Genomic DNA, 13,562 nt, shown 5'->3' on the forward strand with positions numbered 1-13,562 from the left:
CTATTGCAAACCGGCGACATGCAACTTAAAATTTGTTTTCATCCCGTTTCCAGTTGTTCTAGTTCTTTCCAGAACTTTCTCTATTCAAATTTGACAGTAAAATTTTACAGACACTCACATTTTTCATTTCTCACATTCACTTAAATGTAATTTGGATACAGCTGAGAGTAGCCAACACCACTAGCTCTTCCAGACACTTTTTAAATCTTCTTGCTCACTGTCAGCCCACTACAAGTATGATTTAATGCCTTTCATGTTATTGATGTGTCTCAAGTACTAAAATAGTACCTGGCACTTGCGAGGCACTGAATATATACTGACTGACAGAATGAAGCTCTGAATCCCAGCTAAAGCATTGTCTTAATTCACATTTCACAAACTATTTTAATCAATAAACCCCTTCAAGTGAGTCTTTTAAAATTTCATGGGTGATTGCAACTCTCCAGCAAATAACGGATTGAAGACTTGGGAAATACACTAAGTTGCATGCAGAAAAACTTGCTGTGTCAGAAAATACAAAAGGGAATTTCACAAGGGAGATAATAAATATTTTCTTCTTTTGGTAGGTCAATCTTTTCTATTTTCATCTTCTTATTTGCAATCTGACTTACCTGTTTATTCCCCAAAAACTTTAGCAATATTTTATGTTCCTTAGATTGCACTTAAGAATACTCAGTGATTACTGCAGTTATTATAACCTACAGAATTAGTCGTTTCTCATTTTATTAATCCAAATCCACTAAAGTATTAAATGGTAGGGAAGGATGCATTAAGATTTTTACTACCATATTCATCAATTTTAAGACAAATTCTTTCATATAATAATATCTCTAAATTTTGGAATTATCTTACAATGGATGCATCTTAGCATTGTGTTGTGGTTAACTGGCAACATTTTTGCTAAGTGGTACATAAAAAACTGGTGTCTCACATCAAAGCTGTCTTAGGGTAATATTAGAAGCTGTAGTTCAAATTTTCAATTTCAAGCAACAATTTCCCTGTCCTCCCAGCCACTCTCCCAACATAAATATATAACTGAAGTGTTTAATTGGAAAAACTATCCAAACACAGTTCAATTTTATATAAAATATTTAATTTTTAAAACACAGGCTATTCATGTCACATAAATATCTTCAATTTTAGGTTAGCTGCTATAGTCAGCAGAATTATCAAGTGTGACTATTAAGAATAACTTAGATACTGTCACTTATAGCTCTAAGACTCACCATATTAAAATTTCAGATACTTGAATACTGTAGCTATTTTGCTAAATTTCAAAATATTTCTTCACTTCCTGCAATGTAGTTTTTATTATAAGTTGTTAGTACTCAACATTCAAATAAAAGCAAAATAATTTTTTCTTTCATTCATTTCTCCCCAACAAGAAAAAAATTCCATCAAAAAATAAAACAGTCAACTGACATCAACTCATTTTATAGCAGTAAAATGGTAAATTATCCACTTTAAAATACCCTTACTGTCCCCAAACTAGAATGTTTCCCATATACTGTTTTGAAATGAAGGTTCACAAGTCAGATAAGAGGGCACAAGGTTAAAAGACTGACTTTAGAACTGGAGCAATTTCCACTCTATAATAGTTGTTCCAATTTTGAGATTCCAATCAAAAAATAAGTTACCAGGAGAACAATTAAAACAAATGGTTAATTGGCACAACTCTCATTTCCAGAGTCTATTTTTGCAGTTAGTGATAATGGAAACACTGGTTATTTACCTTTGGTTCCTTTCTAGAATTATTGTAATTGTGTGTGTGCGCTCATGAACAGTTAGACTTGACACCATGACAGTTTAAATAAGGGCTAGCCCATCCTTCTTTGTTGCTTCTAATAAAAGAAAAAATGTTACAATGAACTAAAGTTGCTCTAAGTCTGGCAGAAGTCATAACAAATCTCACAGAAGGTGAGGGAAGGAAAAGAGGGTTTCTTCTCACTACTTTTTCTTTTTGCTTCAATAAATTCAATCTAGGCAATGTTTCTGGTTAACAAGTAAAGTGAACAGAGTTAATTTTTTCTTAAAATGGCAACTGTATAACTTGAAATATGGTGTTTGCCACCTCTCTCCCCATGAACTTCAATAGATTTATGTAAATTCTGTTATTATGCCTTGCTTCTATGCTACTGCCCTCCAATTATGCATGGCAAAAGGAAACAGGGACAATATGGCAGCCTGAAAGAAAATGGTACTCTAAAATTCTCATTTAGCTCTTACTTTCAACCATTTAAATGACAAAACTTTTTAGAACTTCTCGGAAGTAACAAAAGGTACTGATTGCAGTTCTACTCCCTTTCTTTGTTCTCCTCTATCAAGAGAAGGTGGTAGTGGAAGGTAACAGAGCCCAAAGACAGGCAGAAAAGGAGAAAGTGTGATGGCAGAGGGAATGGATCTAATAGGAACTGAACAGGCAGCCCCTAAACATGTGAGAGCTCCCTGCCTCTTCAATACAATGCATTGATTCCCTTTAGAAGACAAATGGGTGTAAAGGTTAACTACTTTTTCAGACCTTAAGCTTACCTGTTAAGGCACTTACTTACCCCTCCCCAGCCCACCCATAATTTTCATATAAAACCCACTATTTCATTTGAATGCATTTTGCTAGGCTATGATAATCTGCAAAATAAAACAAAAATAACGTTGACCATTTTTTTTTATAAAACTGTTGCATCAAGAGAAAGGTTGTGTTTTATTTTCTGAAATGAGCACAAAGTACACCTTTCACAATAACACTGAAAGCAGGTGCAAAGACTGACAGTGACCTTTGACTAAAGGTAGCTTTGTAAAAAGAAAAATACCAAATAAATCAGTGCCCTTTCTGATTGTTGTAAAACTGGAGGGGGGAGGAGTTGGTTGGTTGTTACATAAAAGTTGGTCCAAACTTACAAAAAAAGCACAAATGTGCATAGTTCAGAAGATCTGCAGAGGGCCATAAAAGACTTTTATGTCCCTAAGATTAGCATCCACTTAAAACTGCAAGAATACAAAATAAAATTGTTAACTAGAATTTGTGAAGATGTACAATTAATAGATCTAGTTTTTAGAACAGCATGAATTTAAGCAAAGGTTTTTTTGTCTTTTTTTTAAACTATTGTATGCAAGACCCTTTTCCACATAAAAATAAAGCTGTTGTTGAATTAATATTATTCAAGTCTCTTGGACTGCTGCCTTAAATTGCAGCTAGAAAAGTCTTTCCAGATAAAAATGATGTGCCTGAGGAAAAACAGATACTCAGTATGGTAACCCTCTGCCTCGACCTCTGCCAGTTGATGTGCTAATGTGTCCCCTGTATCCTTGTGAATATCCAGGTCCTTGGGCAGGAGAAGTCCAGGTTTGTCCATGCATGAGGCCGGGGCCACCCGGGTTTTCCTGTAAGTTACCACCATAGTTATAGTTGTGCATCTTTGCTGGCAAAGGATGAGTACTCTCTGGCCCTGTGGAAGGGTCACTGCTGTTTGCCAGGACTGCAATGGGGCCATGGCTATATTCAAATCTATGGTCCTTGTCTCCACTAAACAACATGGGACCAGTATTGAGGTAAATGTCTCCATATCCAGCTACTGAACTAGGAAATGACTCGGAAAAGGCAGAAGGCTGAGGTGGACCACCAGAATGAGATGAAGTAGTACTGTAGTTATCCAAAGACTGAATATCTGAGTTTCCAATGAAGCTACGTCGTTCCAATGGTGGAGCGGAGCTACCTCCTAGACCATCATTGCTAACATAAGGACCAGAAGAGAAAGAAGAAGATCCAAAATTGTCCTTGTAGTCTGAAGTGGGTACATAAGTGTCTCCTACTTGGTAATCAATACCGCCTTCTCTTTTGGGATCCTCCTGGGGCTGATGCTGAGCAAGAAGCTGTAACAGCGCTGCTTTCACTCCGGCATGAGGGTCAGTTAACGAAGAACTAGTGGTGGGTACATGCTGGTTTTCTGTCCGATAATCCAGATCTTCTTCGGTGACTGGTGGTGGTTCAGGTGGTTCAGGAGGTCGTTGATCAGGAGGCAGAATACGAGGCCGGTCTGGTTCTGGTGTGAGCTCCAATATCCTCATATCTTGGTGCTGAATGAGGTCATCTTGCCCTAAGTGAAACAAAGCAAAAAAAGAGAGTCAAAAGTTACCATGGAAAACTAAATGTTCAAAATAGTTGATGTTTCCTATGGGTGGTCCTAAAGATCATTAGAAGTTCCATCTCTGGCCAAAAAAAAAAAGGGAAGAGGTATATAAGTACTAATATTACCTGCTACCATTTAAGTCTATGGTGACTGAAAAACTTTATTGTATTTGACTTTTCAAAGGTATGTCACATATACCTATTTATTGCTTGAAGAACAAAAGCTACTGTATACATAAAGTTTCTGCCTTGGTCAATCATCCTGTTTTAGTTGGAGTAAAAGATTATTTCTTAGCGATACGTTTACGTGAAAAAATCTATGGCATCCATAATGAGTTATATCACACGTGGATAAACAAAGAAACCAACCTATAACTAGTGACCTGAAAATTTTCAGGACACCTAGCAACGCCACTGAACAGTACACATTATAGATAATCATGGATAGCAAGAAAACAGTGTGAACACAGCCGTGTTAGTGGTCTGCTATCTGCACACTCACCCGATACCGGAGTGCTAGGTTCTGGAGGTGGCCTGAGTTGTAATGATGCTTCGTGTCCCGATCCATTCTCCCTCTCTTCTAGTAGCACGTCTTTCTGCTTTGACTGCTGAGCCTTTATTAACTGAGTCAACAGAACTGCAAATGCACTCTGCACAGCCGCCTGGGTAGCATCAGTCTCCACTTTAGGCTGGATGCTCTGAGAAGAAGGCTGAATTCCTCCCAATGGTTTCGAAGACTCCTGTTGCGGTGTTGATGGATCCGTCTGTTTTTCACCTGTTACCAAAATTCCAGCAGGAAGGTTTATTTTATTTAGCTGCTGCTGAGTCTCAGAGTTTACCTTAATGTTCGACACTTGGACAAAATCAGCCATATTAACACTTGTTTTAGATTGTAGTAGGTTTAGTAGAATTGCCAATTCACTGTGGTTTAATTGTTGTCCAGGGCCTGTTGTTACTAAAGACAAAATCTGTATTAATCAGAATTCATAATTCAGAGCTCTCCTCTGCCCCCCAAAATGGCTCTGTATTACCCTATTAAAATGCACATTTGTGGCTCAGTGTTTAAGAAATACTGTGAAAAGGGAATCTCAGTCTAGTTCAATTTCATGTACATTTAAGACGTAACTGCACATAAATTTAAACAAAAAAGAAAAAGACTTGCAGTCCATTTTGAATAAATTATTTTTAGGGGTAAATACTTTAAAAGGAAAATCAAGACTACCACTAGAACCCCATACTATAGATATAATCAGGAAATATCACCTATGAATGGGAAATAGATGATGATGACAGCTACAGTGTCAGGTACTTTCTAAATATTTTATTTCCTTTATTCCTCACAACAACCTTATAAGGCATAGCTCTATTATTAGCCCCATTTTTTTTTGCTGAAGAAGAAACTGACATCCAGGGAGACTAAATAACTTGCCCAAGGTCACAAACTCTGTAAGTGGCAGAGATGAGATCTGAACCCAGGTATTCTGATTCCAGAGTCTCAGCTCTTAACTACTCACTGTATTGCTTATCTGAAATAATGCTTATTATCTAAGAACCTAACTTTACCTTTGCAGTAAATTCAAACTAGGATGTTGTAGACTCTTTGATAAAATGTATTTTAGTTACTTTTTTTTAAGTTAAGTCACTTTGGGTAAGTTAGGAACTCCTACAGAAGCATGCTTACAATGTGCATATAAGATGGTATTAACTCATCACCAGTACAACAGAGTCAGTTGTTTTTCTTTTTCCAATTTTCAGTTTAGACTTGTGACAGATTACACAGGCTCTTGTGCAAGCTTATCTGAGTCATATATAACAACGAGGCTTAAATGCATACAATACTATATATGTTAAGAGATAGTATAGACACTGAAAAGCAATTTTCATAACCGCATATGACAGACTAATAGAAGAGAAACCCCAAGAAGATGAAACGCTGATGATTAATGCTATCTTTTTATCTTTTCTCCTTATATATTTTGAGATACTTTTTATTATTTCCTAATATTATTTTTAGATTAATTCAAAACAAACTTTTGCAAGTTCTTCTTGTAACCTGCAGACATTAATAAGGATCCAAGCTTGTTTACTACACCCCAAGAGTCAGTTTTTCTCATTTTCCCTTTCATTTCTCTATTAGCAGAGGCAGTCTCTGAGTGAGCTCAGAGAAGTTATTCTTTAACTATGGTGTCTCCTCTCCACGAGGGGCATTTTCTTATTTCAAGACACTGATGATGAAGAAAACAGAGCAAAGAGGATTCATTCCTATTTCAAAAAACCAAAATTCTCACTTCCTAATAGTAACAGTTACCAAAAAAAAGGAAAACAAAAAATAAAAGGAAGCTCTCAACCATCAATAGGGTTGTTAAATAGGTTAGAGCTAAGAAATAATAACAAAATGAGCTCAGAAAGGGCAATTCATTTTTTACCAGCTAAAACAGAGTGAAATAGCTACCCTCTATTCCACTAGGTTTGCTGGTGGAACAAGGATGTCAGTTCCATGAAGAGGAGTAGAAATAAAGACGTGATAGTCTTGTTAAGGAATATGACAAGGGGCGCCTGGGACACCTGACCACCATCCAAATTTTCTATTACTGCAATCTCAAATCCTTTTTCAGTAGTAGATAGTACATAAAACATGTAACATAAATACAAACTACGAAAACTTCCTGTTGCTTCTCTTCTGCCTTTCTCCAAATTTTACATGTTTTTAACATGAAGAGAAATAACATTGAACTTGATATAGCTAGCCCTCATTGTATACAGCAGAAGTGTTCTCCAAAGCTATGTAAATCAAATATTTTCATGTATAAAGGGAATTCAGTATTCCAAGAAACTCTGAATAATATTGAACAACAAATAACAATTGCTTTTTTTTTTTTTTAATTTTTATTTATTTATTTTTCCCCCAAAGCCCCAGTAGATAGTTGTATCTCATAGCTGCACATCCTTCTAGTTGCTGTATGTGGGACGCGGCCTCAGCATGGCCGGAGAAGTGGTGCATCAGTGCGCGCCCGGGATCCGAACCTGGGCCGCCAGTAGCGGAGCATGCGCACTCGACCGCTAAGCCAGGGGGGCCGGCCCCTGCTTTTGTTTTTTAAAGTAACATGTATCAGCACTTTAATGTAGTCTGACCAAGGCCAAGTATAAACTCGTAGACTACATGGAAAAGCATTAATGGTAATCTTTCTCAAGCTTTCTCAGCTTATCTACCATATATTTATACTCAACCACCAAAAGTTCAATCTAACTCACAGACCTGTTTTAATCAACTGATCAATATTTACCCATCTCTTAATAAGTGCTAGGCTACTTTTTCATGTTTAATAGATCACACCTCCACAAACACACATATTTTTTCATATCAGTCTCTGTCTTCATAAAAAAAATTAAGCTAAATTTGAATGCTTTCTGGATTCTTCAGGTAAAATGAGGGAGTGGATCCCATTAAAATGAGGGAGTGGATCCCATTTTTTAAAAAGTGGTTAACTAAATGAGAGAATGAGTTTAACAGCACTTCTGACAACATTAAAGAAGCTGAGTTCTTATGAAGAAGCTTACTCTTACAGTCAGAGGAAGAAATTTAAGTTTCCCAAAGCTACCCTTCTTTATCATACTTCAAGTCATTTTTGGCACAGTATTAGATTCCAATCTTTGAGATTCTATAATATAATGGGAATTATATTATATTAAGAGTGATCTGAGGACATTATAAACAGTATGAAAGAGCTCCTCTTATACTTTTTGGCTGTTTTCCTATATCTTCCTATTCTTTAAGCATCCACAGACACTGAATGCTGAGGTTCTCTGAGAACAGTGTTAGTAAAAGACCTACTGACTCCTGCTCTAGGGGGAAAAGGAAATAGAAAAATCTGACCAATCACTAATCATATGTAATTTGATGCTTTCTTTATAAGTTAATCTTACCTTGAAATTGCTTAATATTGTGGTGTCAGTGGCAGTAAAACGCCTGTACTGGCACACAAACAAATAACAAGGAAACATCAAGTTCAGTGAATAAACCTTAATGTTCGACTTTTAGCCACAAAATGCTTCAACACTAGAACAATATAATCAACGCTAGCCACAAAACAACGTGAGGAAAACCAAGCCACGGAAGCGTTACTGACCAGGTGCTACATTCGAGTTGCCCTGAGATTTCAGTTGTGAAGACGGCAGCACACCCTGTGGTGTGTTGGTTCTGCTGTCATCCAAGCCCAGAGACAAGTCCTTTCTGGGGGCTTTAATTGTGGAAACATCATCAGTCATGCCCATCTGCTTCTGCCTTCTTCGTTTTTTACTCCATAACTCATGACAATCTTGCCATAAAGGAAGGCTGAAAATAAACAGTATTAAATTGTTTGTCAATGACATTTTTTGACAGCAACAAAAAAATGTTAATATTTACTACATGGCACCAAAGCTGCCACCCCACTCTCCTGCAAGTTGTTCTTGAAGACTTCATACATAAGCTTTGTAAACTTCAATAAAAATCATCCTTGATGCCCCACCTCCTTCAGGGCTTCACCTTTATAGACAGACTATTTTTCTGCAGCTTCTGAATAAGCAACAAGTAATCATTTGTTAAAACTATTAATGAAGAATATACGTTCATAAAAGTAGGTTAGTATTATCCTTGGTGTAATCTTTTAAAGCCAATTCTATCACAGTATATCATACACTGAATAGGATATGAAAAAAAGGGCAAAAAATATGCCATTTGCAGAAACTATAGACACAGGATTAAAAAGTAGTATAGGCTAGGACATAACATCTGTGAAAAACTTTCTAGTAAGCTTTTTACTTTTTAATACCCTCTTATTTGCTTTTATAATCAAATGCTCTAAAATTAAACTGATGCTACAGAGGAGTTTCAAAAATATGTAATCCAGGCTCATTACTCATCAACAGAGTTCTGAATAACTAGCAACTATCAAAATTACCCACAATTCTACCTTAATGTAATTTCATAAAACTGCAGAATAACTTTTGCTTAAAGAAAAACATAAATATTTGATTTATACATGTTTTCTCCTTACCCTAATGAAAAATCCAGTGGGAAGGTACTATTATATCTATTTTAAAGAAGAGAAAATTGAGGCTTGGAAAGGTTAATAAACTTGCCCAGAATATCTACAAATTCCCTTAAGCAGCCCCAACCTGGTGACAGATAGCTGTAGTCGTCAAACTGGCTATGTTTACCTCTAGGAATACATGAAGACTTTTATGGGGGTATACTTGGAATTGTTTTAAAAGAATTTCCATATCCATATGTCCTCTTTTCTAAAACTGGTCTTTGAGAATGGCCTGCACGTTCAGCAAGTTCTTTCACACCTCCTCTTTCACAATTCCTCTGATCTAATGTTATAAAATAAAGGCATATGCAACAATATGGTCGAATCTTAGCAATATAATATAATAAAAGTTAAAAAGGTCATTCCCAAAAGATTACATACAGCATGACACCCTTTTATATATTTAAAAACAACTAAAATTTTAAAATATAACTTTTTATGAGTACATATAGATGGCAACAAAAAGTATATACAAAAGAAAACAGGGATGATGATTACCTCAGGTGGAGAAAGGCAAGGGGATAGGTCGTGGTGGAGGAGAGGATATGATATGATTAAAGTAGGTTATTTTCAAGGTTGTAGCTTTTATTTGGTAGGTTCATGGCTGCTTATTAACATCATTTAAAATAACTAATTAAATTAAGTAACTAAAAGAAAAAAAAGAGAGCCATGCATGGACCAATGATGAGTGACACAAGGATTATGATTAAACCAAGTCTATGCACCTGAGGTCCAAAAACAAAACAAAGGCATACCTCTCAGCCATCTTACTATGGTGCATTGCCTCAGCGTGTAAAAACCTCCTGGAGTAACAAACAAAGGGACAGTTTGAAATATTTATCCTGGGAACCTTTAAGGCATCATAAACCCACCAAAGACTTTCCTTTCTCTGTGTGAGAGTGTGTGTGTGTGTGTGTGTGTGAGTGAGATGTGTGGGCTTAGCCTCTGTTGGGATATTCTGAATTCAGATATACTGCAGTACTGCAGAGTGGGGTAACTGAAGTGATTTCACCTCTTCCATCCTGATGTTCAGGGAATGCACTGCTCTTGTGGGAGAGTTCCATGAGAGTAAAGCAAAGAAATCCACTAAAAAGAGCTCTTGTTCCCTGCCACAATTTAAAGGTAGGAGATTCTTTATGGATGATCTCAACACTCATCTCTAAGAAAGACAAATATTACCCAACAAATAGGTATAATGGTATAGGTTAGTGACGCTGACTCTCAGATGCACCAGGAATGTTTTCCAGGATCACCCAATTTTCATGTGCTTTTCTGAAGGTTCAAATACTGGCTCAGCCACTTACTTACTGTGTCTCAACAGGCAAGCAACTTGATCTCTGTGCCTCTGTTTCCTTATCTTTAAAAATGGGATTAAAAATACAATCTACTGGGGCCAGCCCCATGGCCTAGTGTTTAAGTTTGGCACGCTCTGCTTTGGCGGCCCGGGTTTGTGGGTCAGAGCCTGGGCAAGACCTATACCACTCGTCGGTGGCTATGCTCTGGCAGCGCCCCACATACAAAATAGAGGAAGACTGCGTAGATGTTAGCTCAGGGCGAATCCTCCTCAAGCAAAAAGAGGAAGATTGGCAACATCTGTTAGCTCAGGGCGAATCTTCCTCAGCAAAAAAAAATATATATATACAATCTACCTTATGGGGTAAAGGTAATACTGTATGTTAACATATGTAAGCGCTTGGACAGTGCCTTTCACATAGTAGGCAGTATATGCACGTTTGATACCATTTATCATAATTTGATAAAGTAGTTTAAAACTATTTTTATCAAATCATATTATGAAATATTTATTCCAATTATAATTGATCGTATTTTATGAATTGTTTAATGCTTTTTACTTGCTGTTAGGAAAAAATAAAATTAAAGGCTGCCAGTCTAATTCACTTTTTTAGCAATGTATACTTTTTTCTTTTCATTAAATACATCAGAAAAGTTTGACAGAGCATCTAATATAATTGTTACTTTTTATTTTTTTTATACCTCACTCTCATTTGATTATTCCTAAAAAACTGATCATGAGTTTAATACATACACATTATTTCCCAAAGGAATAGCAAGCCTTTCTTCATACTCCTTACCTCATAAATAATTTATAATTTTAACTACCCATTACATATTACAAAATGAGAGATGTTATGTTGTTTATATAACTTTTTATTTAAATATTACATCAATATCATTATAATTTTGACCTGATTGCTTTAGTAATGTATCTAACAAGACATATCCCATAATTTATTACTGGTTTACATAATGTTCACCAAAATGTGTATTAACATGTTTATTTTTAATGGAAAAATGCAATCAGGTGTGTTCTGATAAAAATTAAGTGAATTTAGATGATGTGTTTGACAATATGGACAGTGGTTCCCATTAGGTTATGTGGTAGACATTTTCCATAAACAGAATGGGACACATCTATAGTTCCAAGGTTTTGACAAAAACATATATTTTAAAAATGTAATAAGAAACACAATTTAACAAATGGATTGGCAAAGTAGCACTGAAATAGTTGACTTCCTAACTTTTTCTAAGTATATTGAATCAAACAAGTGTTAATAAAAGAAAAAGTAACAGCTATAAGAAGAAGTCATTTAATAAGTATTGGTAAAGTTTCTTTGGTTTATTTTATCAAAATTTGAAAAAATAAATGATTAATGATTAGATAAAAAATCTTTCTGCAAGTCATGTGGTTTCCAATTCTTCACTGTCAAAAAAATTAAAGGAGGAAGAATCTTAAGTTGACATCTGAAAGGTCATTAAAATAATTTTGATGACAGATCACTATGTGATTTTTAAGACATGATGCGGAAGGAGTTCAAAGAAGTCCTATAACTATGACAAAACTCCATGCATTCTCAAAAGCTTATTTATAAGAGGTACTTATAAAAATAAAAAATAAAATTACGATTAATGTGGAATTATGTCTCATTCTAGAGTAAGTAATATTCATCAATAGCTGTGCAAATTACTTAGGGAAAAAAAATCTCAGCCCTATCTATCTCATTAGGTTGCATTTCCAACAAAATTTACTAATTTTTTTCTTTCTTTTTTAAACTGAAATATGTACGACTAATATTCGCAATGATAATTTAATCAAGAAAAAAGAGCTTTCTTGTCAGAGGAAATTTTTTTAAATTAAATTTCCATTTATATACAAATAATTGTTTTAAAGAAATACAACAGGGTAATCAATAAAATACTTTCAAACATAAATATGTTACATTAAAAACCTGAAGAAGCGGGGCCGGCCCCGTGGCTTAGCGGTTAAGTGCGCGCTCTCCAATGCTGGCAGCCCGGGTTCGGCTCCCGGGCGTGCACCCAAGCGCCGCTTCTCCGGCCATGCTGAGGCCACGTCCCACATACAGCAACTAGAAGGATGTGCAGCTATGACATACAACTATCTACTGGGGCTTTGGGGGGAAAATAAATAAATAAATCTTAAAAAAAAAAAAAACAAAAACAAAAAAACAAACCTGAAGAAGCAAAATAAGTTCAAGATGAAAAAAGAACAATGTCCCATTGTTGAAGAGTTTGTTCATACATTTTCTAAAGTGAATGTTGGTGAATATCAAAATGCTAAGATATTCTGATTCCACTGGATACATTTACAAGAGTAATGTAACTGCTCCATTTAAAAGTGTCAACATTTATGATACACTGAAAACTACATCTTTTGCAACTAGTTGAACTCTTGTTTTAAAAAGTTTAGGTATCAATTGAAAATGTGCTCGATACAGTTTTACCAGAATTCTTTCATGTGGACCACTTAAACCAAGAGATCAACTTAGTATTACAAATAATGGGAGAAAAATGTCACTATATTCCTCTTGATATAATACAGCAGGAAGCACACATCACTACCTAGGCAGTGTTCTTACCAAAAAAAAAAAGTTACTCTAATTCTGAAAGCAAACAAAGCCAGACTGTAGAATGTTTTACAAAACAGCTAGCTTGGACTCTTCAAAAATGTCAATGTCATAAAAGCCCCCTTAGTGATTAAAGACTGAAGAGACATGACAACTAAATGAAATGTGTGAGCTCTGAATGAATTCTTCATCCAAAAAAAGAAATAAAAAACAACAGGCTATAAAGGAACTTATCAGTTGGCCTGAATATGATGACCTACCTCATAGATATATAATATGCCCAATCTAAGCGATAAGCGGAAGAGCCAGGATGTGAACTCCAAAGCCCATGTCTGTTCATTCACAATAGGCTAATTGTATTATATGGAAACATTTTATTACTATAGGGATAGGCTTGCTTTTATGATGCTCATTATCATTTTTAAAATTACTAAGAAAATTCCTACAAGGTTTTTAGATCCTATCAAGGAGAACCAAACAGAC

The 13,562-nt window shown here is 35.6% G+C and overlaps 1 protein-coding gene across 2 annotated transcripts in view; it reads right to left on the reverse strand.

Moving 5' to 3' along the window:
* Positions 1–1,071: 1,071 nt before the first annotated feature.
* The window catches only part of CDK13 (cyclin dependent kinase 13), a 117,639-nt gene continuing 105,148 nt past the window's right edge, over positions 1,072–13,562 (reverse strand). Inside the window, exons 12-15 of one of the 2 annotated variants that reach the window (XM_087435353.1) lie at positions 9,951–9,998; positions 8,251–8,456; positions 4,626–4,898; positions 1,072–4,091 (exon numbers count right to left, since the gene is read on the reverse strand). In XM_087435353.1, the coding sequence (XP_087291479.1) occupies positions 3,241–4,091; positions 4,626–4,898; positions 8,251–8,456; positions 9,951–9,998 (1,378 nt within the window). In that variant the 3' untranslated portion in view covers positions 1,072–3,240. The remainder of the gene's footprint in view (positions 4,092–4,625; positions 4,899–8,250; positions 8,457–9,950; positions 9,999–13,562) is intronic. The other variant, XM_004441469.3, reaches the window with a different exon arrangement.

The sequence above is a fragment of the Ceratotherium simum genome, chromosome 1, assembly GCF_057802395.1.
Source record: "Ceratotherium simum simum isolate JZ-2026a chromosome 1, ASM5780239v1, whole genome shotgun sequence".
NCBI lineage: Eukaryota > Metazoa > Chordata > Mammalia > Perissodactyla > Rhinocerotidae > Ceratotherium > Ceratotherium simum.